Source organism: Mirounga leonina, unplaced genomic scaffold (assembly GCF_011800145.1).
Source record: "Mirounga leonina isolate KUSES-001 unplaced genomic scaffold, KU_Mleo_1.0 Mir_91, whole genome shotgun sequence".
NCBI classification, from domain to species: domain Eukaryota; kingdom Metazoa; phylum Chordata; class Mammalia; order Carnivora; family Phocidae; genus Mirounga; species Mirounga leonina.
The window spans coordinates 39850413-39870476 of NW_023270839.1; the positions used below are offsets into that span (position 1 = coordinate 39850413).

General features: G+C 44.7%; 1 protein-coding gene and 2 long non-coding RNA genes across 7 annotated transcripts in view; 1 reads left to right on the forward strand and 2 right to left on the reverse strand.

The window, feature by feature from the left end:
- Positions 1-6883: 6883 nt before the first annotated feature.
- LOC118003412 lies at positions 6884-9336 on the reverse strand. The gene is made up of 3 exons (XR_004677336.1): positions 9172-9336; positions 7914-8060; positions 6884-7736 (listed from the first exon to the last, which is right to left on the reverse strand). It is a non-coding gene; the product is annotated as an uncharacterized LOC118003412 (long non-coding RNA).
- On the forward strand, positions 6907-14168 carry LOC118003413. Its single transcript, XR_004677337.1, has 3 exons — positions 6907-6991; positions 9325-9631; positions 14045-14168. It is a non-coding gene; the product is annotated as an uncharacterized LOC118003413 (long non-coding RNA).
- Positions 14169-14356: 188 nt separating this feature from the next.
- Positions 14357-20064, reverse strand: part of DPP8 (dipeptidyl peptidase 8) — a 64429-nt gene continuing 58721 nt past the window's right edge. For 2 of the 5 annotated variants that reach the window (XM_034994452.1, XM_034994450.1), the window contains one exon: positions 18466-18588. In XM_034994452.1, the coding sequence (XP_034850343.1) occupies positions 18466-18588 (123 nt within the window). Of the gene's footprint in view, positions 18589-20064 lie in introns of all 5 variants that reach the window. The other 3 variants (XM_034994449.1, XM_034994451.1, XM_034994453.1) reach the window with 3 other exon arrangements.

Here is a 20064-nt window from a genome sequence, read left to right on the forward strand (position 1 = left end):
GGGGGCCGGGGCTGCCGCCGCCTCGCCCGCCCCTCCATCGCCATCTTGGGCGAGCCACCGGGGCGGGGGCGCCCAGCGAGTGCGGCCGCCGGGCCCGCCGGGGACCCCGGCCCCGCGCAGCGTGACCCCGCGCCGCGCGGGGCTCTACTCCGCCGGGGTCTGCGCCCCGGGCCCTCGCCCTCTCCGGGTCGCCTTGGGCCCCAGTTGGGCCGCTTGTTTCTGGGTCTGTTTGTCTCTCGGACTCCCTGCCTCTAGGTCTCTTTCGGCCTCGGCGTGTCCGTTTCTTTTCCCTGTCGCTGCTTCAGGGTCTCCTCCATCTCGGTTCCAGGCTCAGTGGAGGCAGAGTCAAGGTCTCTGTCCCGCCGGCCCATCTTGCCATTTGAGCCCAGTCCATTCCAGCCCAGATCCTGGTCTGAATCCTGGTTACTGCGCAGGCTGCACCAGGAGACGACGCACTGAGGACAGGACAGCATCCTCCTCATCCTCATTTCCATTGCCATTCCAAGCTGGAGACTTCTCTTGGCCTCCTTCTCTTGCTCTTGCAATAATCAAGCCAGGCAGAGCATACTCTACCCTAAGCACTACCACATTTAGACCTCTCTACAACCCTGAGAGGGACAAGGAAGGTTTGATTGCTCCCATTTTACACACAGGGAAACTGAGGGTGGAGGAGGTGAAGTGACTTGCCTAAGGGCATGAGGCTAGGGAGCAGCAGATGTAGGATCAGAACCCTGGTTTTCAGACTCAGAAGGTCATTTCCCACTCATTCTTCAGTGGTGCCTTCCTTGCGCTGGCCAGACTGGTTGCCTCAATATCCCACACATTTTTCTTGTTCTACAACTGGGGAATCAGTCATCAGGCTAGGATAGGGAGAGGAGCTCAGATTAAATGACCTAAGGTCCCTTCCAAGACTCAGATGCCATGATTTTTCATTCCTTAGATCTCCAGTATTCCCATGATTTAGAGCCATTTCGTCTCTGTACCTGGTAGTTGTCTTACCCATTTGTTGCTAGTTACCCTTAATAATGACCCATATTTTGCATATCTAACAGAGTCTGGCATATATTCATTTATCGTCAGGCCCATCGGCAGCACTTGACTTAGGTGAGCACTCCCACTTGCTTTTCTTAGTGATCTCATCTGGTCATCAAGGCTTTAAGTGACATCTATTTTTTTTTTAAGTTCTTTGTTTATTAATTCGCTCATGAAAACTCTGCACCATCACCACAGAAAAAGTCACTGCGGAAGTTTTACTCCTTCTGTTGTCCAATCTCCAGCTCACTTTTTGCCAGCACCAAAATTGGCTTTTCCAGTCCCCCTGACTTTCTTCATTCTGTTCTTGCATTCCTTTTGCGTGTTCTTGAGGTCTTTTTCTTCGAATACAGGCCATGTCTTGCAGGTCGAGGTTTGGGTTCATTTTCCTTTGCATAATCCAAGGAATCATAAATCACGCCAAAGCCAGTTGTCTTGCCACCACCAAAATGGGTTCTGAATCCAAATACAAGGATGACATCTGGTATGGTCTTGTATGTTTTTGGCTAGTTTTTCCTGAATTCCTGCCTTTCCAGGGTGAAGAACATCAATTACCATTTGTTTCTGCTGAAATACTCTGTTGGTCATGAACTTCCTGGTCCAGATATTTATTGTCGTTCATGATGGTGGCCGAGCTTCAGGCAGCCAGGGAGGAAAAGAGCTTAAATGACATCTTTATGCAGAAGATGCCCAAATATATACTTTCAGCCTGGACCATCTCCCCTGAACGCCAGACATATGTCCCGCCACCTGCTCAGTATTTCCATTGGCTGTCTAATAGGCATCTCGATTTAACATGTCCAAAAGAGAGCTCTGATCTTCCCCGCTAAACTTGCGCCTCCCACAGTCTCTCCGTCTCAGGTCCTAGCAGCTCCATCCTTCCCGCTACCACCTGATCCAAGTACCATCACCTCTCACCTGGGTTATTGCAGGAGCCCCCTCGTAGTTCTCCTTTTCTCTGTCCTTGTGCCCTTCAGTCTTTTCCCAATACAGCCCGAGTCATCCTGTTAAAATGTGCACAAGATCATGTCACATGTCTGCTCAAAACCCACAAGTACCTTCCATCTAATATTTAAAAAATGAAAAAGAAAAAGAGATTTATTTACTTATTTTAGAGAGAGAGAGAGAGCGTGCGAGAACATGTGCACGAGAGAGAGTACAAGCGGGGGGAGGAGCAGCGGAGAAGGAGAGAGAGAATCTCCAGGAGATTCTCTGCTGAGTGACCACAAGGGGCTTGATCCCAGGATTCTGAGAGCATGACTCAAGCCGAAATCAAGAGTCAGATGCTCAACTGACTGAGCCACCCAGGTTTCCCAAAAGCCAAAGTCCTTTTTATGACGAGAAGCCCTGTAGTGGCCAGCTCCCTCCCTCTATCCTCTAGACCTTTGCCCACCTAGTTCAGTCTGGAACTCTGCCTCCCCACCCCTCCTGTCCTCACAACATCCCCCTTTTCCTTACCCCCCTTCTTTCTAACATGTTTGACATTTTACTTATTTTATTCTTAGTCTGTCCACTCAACAGAATGAGAGCTTCATGAGGATAGGGATTTTTGTCTGCTGGCTTCCTTGCTGAATTCCAAGCAGCTAGACCAGGACCTGGAGCTGTACAGGGGCCAGGGGGCCAAGATAAAAGATACAAATCACCTCCCACAGGGACAGTAGGGTCCTAAGTGACATGGGGTGGCAGGGAGAATGGGAACAAGAGGACGGACTGTGTGGTGGGGTGGGGGGCAGTAAGGAAGACGTCTTCACAGAATTATTGATTGTTGTAGATGTTTGACCTGGTCTTGACAATTTAAGGAGGGTAGAGCTGATGGTGAGGGGAGAAACACACTCTGCAGAGGCCCAGTGGTACAAGAGTAAAGGAAATGGCAGATCCAATCGTTAACTGCACAGATCTCCATGGACCACCCCTTACGGGTCAGAGGGAGCGTAGTGGTGAACAAGATGGTTCTTGCCTGCCGGGTGCTTAGTCTAGCACCATGAGGGAGACAGACAAGGAGGCAGGCAACTCTAATACTGTGTACTATAGGCTGTGATGGGGTACAGGGAGGAGGGGCATCGAGGCTGGACCCAGAGGGAAGAATGGAAGGCTTCTGGCGGAAACAAATACCTGAACCAGTGTAAGTGGAATGTGGCAGGTGTGAACTGGGCAGGAGGGCAGGGTGGGAGATAAAGCCAAACAAGAAGGCTAGGGTTAGATGGGGCAGGCCACGTACTATTGCCTGGCGAGCAGCTGATGATTCAACCGTCAACTGAATGAATGAGTCAACGAACAAGGTGTCACCATATAAAGAGTGTCACTAAATCCATAAGCCACAAAAATCCAGTTAATTCCTCTGTATTCATATTTGAGCACACAGACTGTGGTGGGGAGTGGGTAGGAAGGGTAACAGGCTCAGGCCACAGCCAGATCCAGTGTAAGGAATAAGAGCCACGACTCTTGTCCTGCCTCTTGCTTGTGACTCTGCTATGTGACCTTGCCCAACTTCCTTCCTCTCTGTGGGCCTCAGCTTCACCATTGAGAAAAATAAGAGGGCTGGGGTCTGATGCACATTTCAGAGAAGGAGTTCCAAAGAGTTCATGCCATTAAAAGTGGATGTGGTACCCATCTGAATTTCTTTCTTTTTCAGTCCATCGATAAAATATTCCATTATATCCCCCCTTTCAAATGGTGCCATGGAATGCCTCCAAGGGTGTATGGGGTGTTCATGAGTGGATGACCACAGATGGCTAATGAGCATGTTCAGGTGAGCATCATTAACCATTGTCATGGTTTTTACCACTAAACAGGTTAAATTGTTAATCTTAGTTATTTACATATTAATTTATAGCCATATTGGACCATGAGGAAGTATGAGGAGCATTGACAGCTATACTACAAAAATCTGATGCTGAGGAGAGTGATAATTTTGCAAATTTGCCTCAAGTTGATCCTCATCAGAAAAGAATGGTATAGTTTTCGGGGCACCTGGGTGGCTCAGTCATTAAGCATCTGCCTTCAGCTCAGGTCATGATCTCAGGGTCCTGGGATCGAGCCCCGCATCAGGCTCCTTGCTCCACAGGAAGCCTGCTTCTCCCTTTCCCACTCCCCCTGCTTGTGTTCCCTCTCTCGCTGTGTCTCTCTCTGTCAAATAAATAAATAGAATCTTAAAAAAAAATGGTATAGTTTTCTATCAAAAGTCATTAGTCACTAATAAGCAAAGCCAGGTGCCCCTCTTTCTCTCTTTAAAATAAATAAATCTTTGGGGTGCCTGGGTGGCTCAGTCAGTTAAGCGTCTGCGTTTGGCTCAGGTCATGATCTCAAGGTCCTGGGATCAAGCCCCGCATCGGGCTCCCTGCTCGGTGGGAAGCCTGCTTCTCCCACTCCCCCTGATTGTGTTCCCTCTCTCCCTGTGTCTCTCTCTGTCAAATAAATAAATAAGATCTTAAAAAAAAAAAGATCCCAATTAATGTTTTTTAAGTGAATGTTAAAAGAAGTTGCTCGTTTATCATATGCCATGCAAAACTGATGAAAGTTTTGAATCACTAAGGGAGTCCTTGAGATAGAGTATTACTGTGAAGGGGGTTTCCAACAATGTTGGGAGCACTTGCCTGAGTAGCCTCTGAGATCTCAGTAGGCTCTGTGACTCGAAATCCAGAACTGAAGGACCATGTGCTCTATAGGACCCACAGTGGGGGGCTGTGGCGCTCAGACCATTCTAGAGTAGATGACAAAATCCACCACTGTGGTGATTTTAAAACATGGGTACGAGTTCTCTAGCACTTCTCCCTTCAAGAAGTAGAGTCTACTTGCCCTCCCTTTGGATACAGGCTGGACTTAAGGACTCAGGCCTAAAGGAGAGGATGTGGTGGCGGTGAAACTTCTTGGTGGCTTGGCTTCTGAGGTTAGTCACAAACGTAGACGCAGCTCCCGCCTGGCTTTCTCTGGGGGACATGCGCCTTTGGACCCCTGAGCTACCATGTGAGAAGCCTGGCCACCCTGAAGCTGCCATGCTGGAGAGACCGTGAGAGGAGGTCACATGGACAGAGAAATGCTACAGGAGCCAGATGCGGGAGGAAACCTTCTCCGCGTCCAACCCCAGGTCCCGTCTGACTACAACCACGTAGGAGACCCTGAGACCAGTTAACCCCCAGCACTGTGAGAGCCAGTAATAATAACAAATGGCTGCTATCGTTTTATGCCACTAAGTTTGGGGTGGTTTGTTACACAGTCCTAGATAACCAGACAACTCCTGGGGTCTTTACTGGGTTGGGTTCACCATTCGAACCACTCACTGCCTCCCTTCCCCATTCATCCCCTTTTAAGGAAGCTACACAAGTTAGATACCTTTACGGTATCTTCACCCTTCACATTCAAAACTATCTCCCGCACTGCGCCTCTGCTCAAGCCCTCTGAGCCCATGGGATGCGTCTCCTCTCCATCTGACATGTCTTTCCACCCCTCACCACTAAATCGCTAACCAATTTATGGAATTGTGGGATGTTTTTATTTTCTTCTTTGTGTTTTCTATGTTTTTAACACTTTGTTGACACGGGACACATGTTATTTCTGGAATCAGAAATATTAAATGTAACTTAGTGGTGAAAAAAAAAAAATCTTCAGTTTGGGATGATGAAAATGTTCTGGAGATAAATAGTGGTGATGGTTGCCACTATACCCTGAAAACTGTACCCTGAAACCTGGCTAAATGGTAAATTTTATGTTATGTATATTTTACCACAATGGAAAAATATGTATACAATCCCTTAAAACTCAACTCAAGTCCCGGCTCCTTCAAAGTGACCACCCAGGCCTCACCCACTTGTCTGTATCACTCAATAGGCCCTGGGTTATTTCTGCCTCATATGGGCAATTCTTCATTTACATAATTAGTTTGTCTCAGTCTTGTGTCTCAGATGACCACTAGAAGCTCCCTGAGGGCAGAAACTGGCATTATACAGGTGATCGTGCCTATGGTACATTTATAAAACAATTTATTTAAAAAATTGCCTGGAAATTGGAACACATTTCCCTAAAGAATTGACATGATAAATGATGGCTCTGTTCTCAGACTAGCCAATCAAAACCTCTTAAACTCATTAAATATCTGACATGTTGTATGTTGGCAATGGAAATGTATCGCAGAAAACAATGGAAATACTGGCAATTAAACAAAACAGAACATCAATGGAAAGGTTGACAAGTTTGGGATTGAATTAGTAACAAATATATATATTTAAAAAGATAATTATTAACTAGATAAAACAAAGTTCTGCATGAATGAAAATGACTCAAAGTTTATTACATGACTCATGTCTGAATATATTTGCATAATTACAATGATGTGTAAGCACTGAATATTAGTCTAAGTAAAATTACAATAGAACTATATTGAAAAGATGAGGCGGATGGGAAATGTGTGTGTTTGGTGCAAATGGGAAGGAAAACAGTTAAATTCTAAGTTTGCATAGTGGAAATGCCACTAAATAATGCATAAAAACTGAAAAAAATCGGTAACATTACACACATTTTATTTAGAGAGTTGTTTTAGAACTTGACTATATAAAGCTATGTGTCTGTGAAATTGGGATAAAAGTAAAACTAAAAAAAAAAAGTGACACAATTCTCTGTATGGTTCAGTCAGATGCCCTCCTGCCCTGAATCATCCTTCCTCCTCAGCTCTCTAGGCAAACACTGATCCACTGCCCCATTCCCATCACTGCCTTGCTGCACCCAACAGCTTGCTCCTGTCTGGAACCACAGCTCCTCAACACCCACCTCTGCTCAAGGCCAGCCTGCCCCAGCAAGCCTGGGATTCAGACGGCTCCTTTCTGGAGCCCCTTTATGAAAACCGCTGCACATCCCGCATAATGGGGCTGAGACCTGCTCTCTCCCAGGGGCTCTGGATGCTCTGTTGCAGCTGAACAACACACTGACCTTGGCAGGATGGGCACACTGCCTTCAGCAGAACTGAAAGGTAGGTAATATAAGTCACATTGTCCACCCCACTCCCTCTTAAGTAGGCTCTACGCCCAATGTGGGACTCGAACTCACAGCCCCGACATCAAGAGTTGCATGCTCTACCGACTGAGCCAGCCAGGCGCCCCATCTACCCCGCTTTGGAAGATGCACCCCCTCCTGCTGGAGACTGTGTCCACCCACAGCCTCTGGGGGCCAGGGCCCTCCCCCCAGACCCGTTCTGTGCAATAACCTTTTTCCTCCTCATTGTTCCCCATCAAAGCGTGTCTCTCCCGTGACCCGCCCTCTCCTGTGGTCCCTCAGACAAACTAAGCCTGTGGAAGTGAAGCAAGCCGAGGAGCTGGGGCCAGATGCAGAGCACCCTTGGCACTCATTATCCAAGGCCCGGCACACTCCAGCCCTAACCTTCTGCCTGTTCCTTTCATTGCCCCCCCCACACTCAGGTTCCCGCTTCCCAGTGTGCCAGCTACCTCCTCCACCCCCTGTTTTATCCCTTCATGCCTGTGCAAAGAGAATACTTTACCTGGAACGACTTCCTCCCACCTGGGGAAACTCATTCCTCCAAACTTACTCCAAGTTCTACGTCCTTTGTGCGGCCTTCCCTGACCATCTTTTTTTCCATTGCCCAGAAAAAATAACAGCTCCTGTTTGTTGAGTGCTGTGTGCCAGATACGAGGAGCTTGGCGTGCATTTTCTCATATCAGAGCTTGTAGCAACTCCATCCAGTAGGACCATCATTAGTTCTAGGTTATAAAAGAGGAAGCTGAAGCACAGAGAGGTTAAGTAACTCGCTCAAGGTCACACAGTGGGAAGTGATTCAGTGGGAGTCAGGACAGGTCAAAGCCCACACTCCTAACTGCTGTTCTGCTCTGCCCCCTGGGAGCTCACACAGCACTCAACAGAGTTCCCTTTGTGCTCACCCTCTTTTGTTTACATGGCCATCTCCACTTCTGGATTGAGAATCTTCAGAAAGTAGAGAATGTGTCTGGCTCCTCTGAACATCCTCAGATCCCTGGATCCCTCAGCATGAGCGAGGCCCAAGGCAGCTGTTGAATTCACGTTGCTTGCTAATGGAGGAGGGAAGCCAGAATTAACATTCCACTTCTTCACTTGACCTTGGGAAAGATGTACAACCTCTCTGAGCTCTAATTTCTTTCTCTGGGGAGTGGGGTGGGGAAGCCATGGGGGGAATAATACTAATACCTAACTGATGTCTCCTAGCTTATTGTGGAGATCAAATTGAACACGACACTGTCATGAGGAAATACTCTAAGTGGTGGGACGCTCACCATTACAAATGGTAGCAGTTGGTACTCAGAGGGCAATGTGTTACCTGCTCACAGGTAAAACATGGTATTCCTACCAGGGCCTTACCAATAATACCTTCATTCGAATGATGTGCAATACTGGAAGATCAGCTGTTGGGTCAGGCAGGTGGCAAGTAATCTGAGACCAAGGCTGAGTCTAGTCACCCCCATGGCAGGCTTCTGTACCCACCCTCCTTGCTCACATCCCAGAACTTGCCGTTCTCCCAAGATCCTTGGGGCTGAGTCATGTCCCTCTTCCCACCCAGCATCTCCCTTCTCCCCAGGGCTCAGGCCTGACAACTCAGGTCCTGGAGAGTGGACTGCTCCCACTGGCAGCATTGCACTCCTTGGGGGTGGGGGTGGGGGCCAGACCAGTGGCAGGAGTGCCAATATCAACTTCATCAACCACCTTCGGGCCCCCATTCCATGCCAGGCCTGCGCTCCGCACTTTGGCCTCACCTCAACTCCATGAAGGCGGTATTAGAACCCCACTTTGTCCAAGATTAGAGAAGCAATGGGCTTACTCAAGATCACAACTGTTGGACTTGAACCCAAGTCTATCAGGTTCCAAATTCTCTAGTCTTTCCCGTGCTCCCCCTTCTTTCTCTGGGCAAGTTCAAGGAGATTTGTATCCAAGATCCACCCAGGACATGCTTTCTCAGCATGAGCTCAGTCCCTGAAGGCACTCAGATTTCAGACAAATACCGCATTTCCTTGATTCTAAAATACATCCCTATTCACATGTTTATATTTCTGATATCAGGATCTTACAAAGGGTAACATCTTAGATTTTAGGAAATTTAGGAGGAGCCCTAGAAGTGTCTCTGTCCAGCTCCCAGCTAGTCTTGTGCCTGTAGGGGGGTCACCTTACCTGCTGGTACTTCAGGGAGTTTAGTCAGCCTGACTTTGGGTACCAGCTCTGCCAACCTGACAGCTGAATGGCTTTGCAATCTTCTCTGGGACTCAGTTTCCCCACTGGTAAAATAATGGGAGGGGTCACTGATTTTTGGCCTCTTCTTTTAAGCTGCAGAACACATTCGTTTCCCCAGCACACATAAGAAGCTAAGCTGCTGACGATGAAATCCTGGTTGGAGGGCCTGGAGCCCTGAGGTTTCCTCCACTCCCTCCACTCCTGTTGGAGCCTTTCTCAGCTTCCTCACTCTGGCAAATTCCTCCGCTGAGCCCTGGTTTGGGAAAACATCGCTCTGGGAGATGAAGACAGGGCTGGAAGATCTGGGGTCAAGCGTGGGCTTGAAGCGGCTGGGATGGCTACAGTATAATCACTTCCTGGCTCTGGGCCTCAGCTTCTCATCTGTGAAGTCAAGCAGTAGGTGAGATATTTTCTAAGAATCTGTTCTGGTGTGAACATGCCGTGAACGCAATCTTCCATTGCTCTACTTTTACTTTGGTTGCATAGTAGGATCACCTAGGGAGCTTCTAAGAAAAATGAAAAGATGGAAGACCTCCTCCCTGCCTCCCCATGGTGATGTAAATGATCTTAGGAGGGACTCAGACATCAGCATTTTTAAAACCTCCCCAAGCAATTGTGACAGCCACCAGGGCTAAGAAGCACACTCCTCCAGGCTTAAAGTCTCAGTCGGGGACAAAGAATAAAAATTCCAATGACATCTCAAGGAAAGGGTCCTAAAATTAGCTTAACTTAGGGAGAATTTGTTTTTGTTTTTGTTTTGTTTTTGGTTTTTTTGGCAGTCCTATTAGTGAATTGGTAGATAGGTGCTTAGAAACCTAAATAGCAAGGTCAAAATACTCATTTGAAAATTGTTTGAGGGGCGTCTGGGTGGCTCAGTTGGTTAAGCATCTGACTCTTGGTTTCAGCTCAGGTTGCGGAGATCTCAGGGTTGGGAGCCCACCCTAGGTCTTCGCACTCAGCAGGGAGTCGGCTTGGGATTCTCTCTCTCCCTCTATCCCTCCCCCTGCTTACGCTCTCTCTCAAATAAATAAATCTTTAAAAAAATTTGTTTGATACTCAAGTATCTAAGAAGCCATTCCTCCATGACTGACTGTGTGATGGGGAGAATTTGCCAAGTTTAAATACAGCGCCTACTCTCAGAGTCTGTAATCTAACTGGAGAAGCAAACAGTACGGTGTAAAATTAAGTGTTCAATCTGAGATAACCTTTACTGAGCACTTATTTTTAAAAAAATTTTTTAAGACTTTATTTTATTTATTTGTCAGAGAGAGAGGGAGAGCACAAGCAGGGGGAGCGGCAGGCAGAGGGAGAAGCAGGCTTCCCGCAGAGCAGGGAGCCCGATGCGGGGTTCGATCTCAGGACCCTGGGATCATGACTTGAGCCGAAGGCAGATGCTTAACGGACTGAACCACAGGTTTTTCCTTTACTGAGCACTTATGTTGCCCGCCAGGCACCAAGTGCTTTACAGTACAGTAAACAAACTTAATCCTCACAACAATCTGTTTAGGAGGGTTCTGGTATTATTCCTGTTTCATTCTTAAGGAAATGGAGGGTCAGAATGTTATGTGAACATGCCCAAGCCCATAAAGCTAGCAAGTAGCAAAGGCAAAGGTGGAAGCCAGGCTCCAAAGCCAATGCTGGTATCATTTCGCCATCCCACTTATCTTGGGTGGGGAAATTCCCATAAGCTCTGTGGGACGCCTAGAGGAACCTAGGTCCGACTTCAAAGTGTGTGTTCTATTAATTGCAAGAGGAATCCCTCAGGATGCTTGTGGTGACTGAAGAGCCTAGGTGGGGGAAAGCAGGGAACACAGGGCCTTGGATTTGATTAGGGGCTGGAGCAGGAACGTGAGAATAGAAAGTTCATTTAAGAAAGTGGCAGTGTCCTGCTGGGTGTGTTAGTGAGGTGGGAGGTGACTTGGTCCTGAGAACCTATCCAGGACAAGGGCTGTGTCCTCTTCTTCTGTTTTCTCCTGGCCTACCAAAGGCCTGGCACATGACTGTTACTAAATATTTGCCGAATGAAAGTTGAGAGCAGCTTCTTTGAGGTCACTAGGAATTTTATTTTTATTTTTTTTTTTAAGTAGGCTCCATGCCCAACATGGAGCCCAGTGTGGGGCTTGAAATCACAACCCTGAGATCAAGCCCTGAGCTGAGATCAAGAGTCTGACACTTAACCGACTGAGCCACCCAGGCATCCCCCATAGTCACTTGGAATTCTCTTTTTTTTTCTTCAAGATGCATTTATTTTAGAGGTGGGGGAAGGAGCGGAGGGATTCTGCGATGAGCGCGGAGCCCCGACGCTGGGCTGGATCTCACGACCAAGATCACCACCTGAGCCAAAACCAAGAGTCAGATGCTTATCCGACTGCACCACCCAGGCGCCCCTCACTTGGAATTCTTAATCTTCACGTCCAACCCAGGCTAGTTAGAGAGCTGCTACAGTTGCCCACCATGACCTTACAGGTCCTAGACTGAGGAACGAGGAGGAAGGGACAGTTGAGACAACGCAAAGCCGTTAACTGGCGAGGCATCACATCCTAAAGCACCCAACCGAACTACACACCGTAGCATTTACATGCATGCTTAGGGATGCAACTATGACCACAGAAATGCCCAGAAACCCAGCTAGCATGGAGAGCTCCTTCTACAGAAGACCAGTGTGGTTTCTAGAACCTACCTGGCCAGTGGACCTTCCTGCAGAGTTGTCACCTGTGACTAGCATGTGAACCTTTGCCACCTCTGCAAGGGGCCATTCCAGTGAAGACAGCAGGGGACTGGGCTTGGGGGGTGGGCAAGAGTCCTAGAACTGGCTAATTGTTTCTCCAAACTTACATTTCTAGAACGCAAGTTTGGGAGCCAATTTAGAAAGTATCTCAGAAAGGAGCACACAGCAAATTCAACAGCTCAGCTGAGTCAGAGCTGAACCCCATCTAATCCATTTCAGCTGGAGCTCAACCCCTTTCAGGGTGGCAAGGCCAGGGCACCAGAGCTGTGGACAGAACAAGGCTGATGAACATTTAAACCCTGGTAATTCCTGAAACCACTCCAAGCCCAAAATAAAATTACAATCATGAGATTCTCATACTGCAGTTGTTTCAACTGTACCCCCTCAAAACACCAAGGGATCAATCATTGTTTCCTCGTAACCCCTGAGGGGGTGAGGTTAAGCCAGAGGGAAATCCAAAGGTTTCAGGGCCCTGATAGGACTCTGGTGCCCTGGAGCCCTAGAGCCACTGGGATGTCTGCACCTCCAGCCCAGTATTTGCAGAATGTTTATGGCCAGGTTGAAAGCTGATTTTTTTTTTAATTTTTATTTTTTGAAGATTTTAAGTAATCTCTACATCCAACATGGGGCTCGAACTCACAATTCAGAGATCAACAGTCACACGCTCTACCGACTGAGCCAGCCAGGTACCCTAGAAACCTCTAATTTTTGATTAGCAAAAGATCTAAGCTGAATTAAAGACACCAAGGAAGGGGTGCCTAGCTGGCTCAGTCAGAAGAGCACGTGACTCTTGATCTTGGGATCGTAAGTTTGAGCCCCACTTTGGGTGTAGTGATTATTTAAAAAAAAAAAAAAAAAAAAGCTTAGGGGAAAAAAAGAGAGAGACCAAGGTAGTCTGTAAGTTTTCCAACTGGAGTGCCATAAATGAGATTTTATGTATGCTTCAGAGCCTGGGGGTCTCACTGGTCACTTCGTGCTGCAAGCAGCCTCAACAGATTAACCCAGTCTGCCTCAGTCTATCCCAGAGCATCATACAAATGCCTTCTTGTGTGTGTGTCGTGAGGTGAAAATGTTAGGAAGCACTGGTCTATAGCACTACCCTGTTTAAAGATCATCTTTACTTTTTTTAAAATGTATTTTTTATTTATTTGTGTGGCGGGGCAGATGAAGAGGGAGGAGAGAAGCAAAGTTCCCAATTTGGGGCTCCATCCAACAACCCTGAGATCACCACCTGAGCTGAAATCCAGTCAGACGTTCAACCAATTGAGCCACACGGGCGCCCCAAGATCATCTTTATTTCTAATAATTTCTGTATACAAATTAAAGGTTTAAGGGGCGCCTGGGTGGCTCAGTCGTTAAGCGTCTGCCTTCGGCTCAGGTCATGATCCCAGGGTCCAGGGATCGAGCCCCGCATCAGGCTCCCCGCTCGGCGGGAAGCCTGCTTCTCCTTCTCCCCTCCCACTGCTTGTGTTCCCTCTCTGGCTGTGTCTCTCTCTGTCAAATAAATAAAATCTTAAAAAAAAAAAAAAAAAAAGGTTTAAGACCCTGGGGCGCCTGGCTGGCTCAGTCCCTAGAACATACGACTCGATCTTGGGGTTGTGAGTTCAAGCCTTACATCAGGGGTAGAGCATTTGGGGGTGCCTGGGTGGCTGTCGGTTGAGCGTTTGCCTTCGGCTCAGGTCATGATCCAGGATGTGGGATCAAGCCCCACATCCAGCTACCTGCTCAGCGGGGAGTCTGCTTCTCCCTCTGCCCCTCCCCCTGCTTGTGCTCTGTCGCTCCCTCCCAAATAAATAAAGGGGGCATTAAAAAATAATTAATAATGTTTAAAAATTAAAAGGTTACAAACCTAATAGCTAATACAGCAGTGGTTCTTCTTGGGGGATCATCCTCCCTTTGAGAATATGGAGAAGCCAAAGCCTTTCTCCCCAGAATGCACTTCCACTCATTCAAGCAATATTTCGCATACCACTTCAGAGGGTTAGAGAATCCAGAGTAAGTGCTTGTTCTGGAAGGATTATGAGACAAACCCCAAATTTACTAATTTTAGAGGGGTTCATCTGCTTCTCTCTCCCCCTTCCCCAGTACAGCTTCAACAGACCAGAGAACTGTCGAAGAAACCTCTGCAAAAACTTCCCAGGGAACACGCAGAGACCACTATTTGGAAACTCCAAGTAGCACGTTGGGAACCACGTGCAGGCACAGAACCTGCCTACCTCCCCTTGGGTTCGGATGCTGTTTCTACTGGAAACCCCCGGCAATCACCTTGCAGTCTTCCTTTCTCCACTGCAAACACATGACCTTGTTCGTGTGTATTAATCACTCCACAGTTGCCACTAATCAAGGCAAGACTGTACAAATAGGGAAGGGGCAGGGGGGAAGGAACATTTACATCAATTAATTGTAGCAGCATCTTTATTGCAACAAAGAACCTGTAATAAAATGCAACAAAACTAATGTTTCACTTTACATGATTAAAAGCCATGTAGCTGAAAATGAAAAAACCCATAAACTTACTGGAGTGAGACATGCAATTCTTTTTATACAAGTCAATGCTTAAAACAGCAGGCACTTCATGTTCCAAAATTAAACACCTGAACTCCAATTGTGCTGAATACAACGTAAATCTGTATTTGGGTTATTCAAAAATAAACATACAAATACTACTTTTTCTCTCTGTGAGGGACTTCTGAAAGGATTATCCAGAACGGTCTCTTGACAAAAGAAGAAAAGCAGGAGCCAGCACCTTGCACTGACATGTCTCCATATTGTAGGCTGCAAGACCGAGAGGTGAGGCCGGGTAGGGTTGGGAAAGTGGGAGTCAGGGAAGTTTCCTTATTCCTTTATGTCTGCTGGGAATGGACACTCACCTGCAATCTCTTAGTTTAGATATGGCCATGTCTCTTTTCTTACTTCAAATAGCTCTAAGTTAGGCTCCCAGGCTTAAGCAAGCACTCTATTCTATATCCCAATTCCCAAATCCCCCACTACTAGGAAGACACATTTAGTGTAACAGTTTTAATTAACTTCAGAATGTCATATACTAATTAGAAGTACTGCTTCATTAATAAGCATGCTTAGCATTTACTTTAGAATGGAAAAATTAACCATTTTATGTTATCTTTAAAATGTTTCATAGGAATATATTAATAAATACTTCTTTAAAAATTTGCCTTTTCTACATATCATTTAAACTACCATGAGTCAGGGCATCTGGATGGAGTCTAGTACCAACTGAACACTAACTGGCTGCATGGCCATGGGTATATTTTCTCCTCTCTCTCTATGTAGGTTCCTCCTCTATCCAATGAGAACATTAGGTTATATCAAAGATAATAATAGCTTGAAAAATTTATGATTCTACAATAGTGAGAGATCTTATAGGAGTCATTCCACCTAAAGAGAGAATTATGTTACAGACAGGTGGGATACACCTTCTGTAAGGAATAAAACAAGTAGTAAAAAAAAGTAAGCATCAATATCTATATCTCATCCTGTTAAAAAGTAATGCATGCATTGTGACTTCATCCTCTTGTATGAGGCTTTCGAAATGAGCCAGCTACGGCATCGAGGGAAGAACCTTCATTCCAAAATGAATCTCCAAACAAAGAGGATACATAGTTCACGATACCTTCTGCTTCTTTCAGAGTGAGAAGGGCCCAATAGTGATCACAGATGAGCAGCTACATTGGCTATTGCTTTAGGTGTTTGTAGATCAGTCCAGTGTAAAAGTCACCTATTATTTTCTCAATCCGACTCCATTCTCTACAGAAGACTTTGTGAAAGTAGCCCACAAACAACTTTAGAATCACCCTGGAAAGGCTGTTAGGAATGCAGATTCCCGGTCTCCACCCAAATCAACCAAATCCAAACTTCTAAGAGTAAGTTCAAGACTGCATTTCTTTTTAGTAATAAGCATCCCAGATGAATCTTAGATTCTGAGTCCCACTGCTCAACAATGCATAAGCAACTATACCTGTTGATGGTTGCTCAAGTGCACCTATTTATCAAGCCTGCAAAACCCACCCCATTTGATGTTTAAACCAGTGCTTTTTGGCTCTTACCAAAAAGTACTGCTACTTTTATATACTCTTAGCCTTTTAAGATGTTACCCATAGACAGGGTACAAAGAGTTTTAGTGAGATTTCTACTGATTGCTTGAAAGGACTATGATGTTTTCCATGTCAGTTTTTAAAATGAAACTCATCAAACTGTCTTTCTGCACGTGAATTCAGTCACGTTATTTCCCCCCTATAGAAGGAGAATGGCATTTAATGAACTGGGGATTATAACAGAGGCATCCCTTGTCATATGAGGAAAGGACAGGCAAGATGCAAAAGGAAAACACTGGTGAATTCAAGAGTACTTGAGGTTCTTTAGGGTTTGTTTTGGTAAAATGAGAGATGCCATTGTGAAGAAACAGCCTTAACGGGTAAGAGGTTTCAAATGAGTAGATGTCTAAAAACCACTATATACCATTTCCATTTTGCGTATTATGTAAGGATAGATCCCTGGAAGCCAATCAGTTCACAAACAAAAACCACCTTCGATAATCAGATATATAGTTAAATCAAGGGGGAAAATACTTTCTTGGGGAGAAAAATTACCCAAATCAATTTAATTTAACATTGAAAAAAATATAAACACACCTTGGCATGGGAAAATATCATAAACAAGAAAATCAATACATACACAGACAATAAGGAAAAGTGTGGTACCTATCATACAGTATAAATACACAAACAGCAAATCCCAATCCCCTTCCCAAGGACAGAACCACCAGGTCACCCTGCCATTTCCGGACCTCGCCCACCTCCCACCTGGCTCTCAATGATGAATTCACCTCTGATGCACAGTCATCACCCTTACCAACGGAGGCTGTGCTCTCTATGGGAGAAATCTACTCTCCGTAGTGGTGAGAAAGAAAAAGAGCAATTTTTCTTAGAGCGTTGTTTAAAAGTACTGGAAACAACTTTCCAAACACTGAGGCTTGTGATAAAAAGGGTCAAACTCATAGGTGCCTTCCCTGCTGCTGGCAATGTGACCCAACAACACCCCAAGACTCTAAGATGACAGATTCCAATCAGCACCTGAAAGCCTATGAGCTCCCTTAACAGTCGAGTGCTACGGCTAAACCAGGAAAATGTCATGGCCATTTACGACATTGCTTAGAGGCTCTGAACACTTAAAAATAGAGCCATGGCTTGCCGGGGATCAGTTTATGGTGAAGAGGTGGTTTGGAAACCTCTTTACTTTAAGCTCACAATATCTAAATGATGTTCAAATAATTTAAAATGTTTAAATTTGTAAGGTTACCAAAGTTAAGATGAAAGTAACAAAAAATGAAAATTAGAAAAATAACTAAGGAACTTTTCCTCCCTGAATAATGTTAGTCTGTAACTGTGTTGGCAAGACAGTGATTATTCATTCTGGTTTCCTTAACTAACATTCTAGCAGTTTAAATTTCACCCCCCAAACTTTTTCATGAGGATTTTCGGTCAAATTTTACTTCTACTTAGTTCTTAAGCAGATCCTCTCCTTTTCCTCTCCCTGTCATTCTCCACCCCCTGGTATCTCCCACCCTACCACGATTCCCTTCCATCACCCTAGAACTCTGGAACATTTCAGTAAGGAAATACCCAATGGAAACTGGCCCCACTAAATTTTCTGAAGAGTACAAGTTAATGTGTACTTTTCTCTTTTCTTAAAGGAGAAGAAATTGCCTGCAAATATTTAAGCTCTAACCATTTGATTAAAATTTTTCTGCCTGTAATTATCAGTATTATAAGACTAATTAAACCATGCTACATGTACAGTTACTTGCCTTTGTATGAAAGGAAAAACCCACTCTGTCATATCATCAGAGAGAACTATTTATACTAGATACAGCTGAAATTGGCTAAAATTGGTCAGAGCTTGAATGAAACAAAATAAGTGTTTTTAGGAGGCCACTAAATTATCCTTGAAAAATCATTAATGACTGGTTAAGTCATAGGTTTAATAGTGATTAGTTCATAACATGCTGGATACACCCCAAGCAATGAAGCATAAGCTATTCAATTACATTTAAGTGCTATCAAATCTGTAACTAGTCAGAGTTTCTGGAATTGAACCAAACCAATCACTAATATCATCATATTTTAACAAACTCAGAAGTATACTGTAAAAATACACTAATTAAGTCCATGAGGTTTATAATGCTATTAAGAAGTGAAAATAAGGTAGTATGGATACATGGTGCTAATGTCTTATTTCTTTCAGTAATTCTCATGGTATTGCTGGGTCCTTTAGAAATATGCGTCATTCAATTTTGTATGTGTACGGTTAAGGTATTAGATTACTACCCACAAGCTGCAGACGCCCGCAATGGCACCAAATATATTTTCAGAAGTAGATGTTATATGGCAGGTACCAAAATGTGATGATCAGTTCCATGTTTTCTATCGATTAAACCTCCTCATTTGGTTAAACAGCCAGTGTATACCAGAGTTCTACACAGGTCAAAATTATATCACTTTCAGAGCAGCAATACGCGATCCAAGGTTTTCTTGAAGGTAGTGCAAAAGATGCAGTTCATAATGTTCTCCAGATTCAGGGACTCTTATGCTGTGTCTCTCCTGAGGATAGATCTTAAACAACAACAAAAATCAAAATACAGAAAGTGAGAATTTAATAATACATTTCCTTCCAAAGCTTTCCACAGAGTTTCAACAGGATAATATGGAGCACAGCCTCTCCAAGATATTACATGCATATATCCAATATAAAGGCCCCTCCCCGCTTTTTATCATTCCTTATATAGCCCAAGGCTTACGGAAGGATTTATCTATAGATCACTGGGTCTCCAAGTGTGATCTAGAGACTTCTGGGGTCCTCAGAAGCCTTTCGAGGTATACACAGTCAAAACCACTTTCAGAACAATTTGCCTTTATTCACTGTGTTGGCATTTGCACCAATAATGCAAAAGCAATGATGGGTAACAGTTCCAGTGCCTTAGCATGAATCACGGCAGTGATACTAAATTGTACTGGATGTCACCGTATTCTTCACTACCACACACTTGTAGTAAAAAACAAAAGTTTATTAAATTGCAACCCTTGAATAGATGTCTTTTTACATGTTCTGTGGTGATAAATGGGAAGAAAGCAGAAAGCACTTCTGCTATAGGATGTCTAAAGGAAAAGCACTTATGAAATGGAGTTGCAAGCCGAACTGCCACTTCTTAAATGGAACTCCATTTTCAACTTGAATGACTGACCACTATGGTGATTCAGATTTGGGTACCTGGCAAACATTTGCTTAAAAAATGAATGAAGTGAGCTGGTCACTTCAAGGACAACACTGACAATATTCGTCGCCAATGATAAATCTTGAGCTTTTAAGTAAAAATTAGAATTTTGGAAAACTTGCATCTACCACTACTAGCTCATGAGCTTCCCCACTCTTACAGACTTCTGATGGGATCAGGGGTATAATATTAATATATGTGATTTTAAAAATACCGTATAATGAAATGAGTCAATACTGAGAAGATTGACGTTATACAGTGAAGCAATATTTTCCAGATGACCAATGTATGTGTGAAAGATCCATCAGAAGTACAAGATCCAAAATATTTTAATGTAACACAGTATGAAATGTTTTAGATATGGCGTCAGATTCCACACTAAAACTAACCTTTAAGAAACTTAAGATCTGTCCAGTTTTGGTGTAGTATTCAAGAAGAATATCCAAAATTATCTGTAAAAGCTAACATATTCCTCCCTTTTCCTAACTACATATTCTGTGAGGCTGAATTTTCTTCACACAGTAGTCCCACCTTATCCACAGGGGACACATTCCAGGATCAATATTGGATGCCTGAAATTGCGGATAGTACCAAACCCTATAGATACTGTTTTTTCCCCAACATACATACCTATGATGAAGTTTAGTTTATAAATTAGGTACAGTAAGAGATTAAAAACAATAACTGATAAGAGAACAATCATAACAACATACTATAATAAAAGTTACCTGAATGTGGTCTCTCTCTCTCAAAATATCTGGTACTATTGCTTGTTCATCCTGGGACGATGTGAGGTGATAAAGTGCTTATGTGAGGA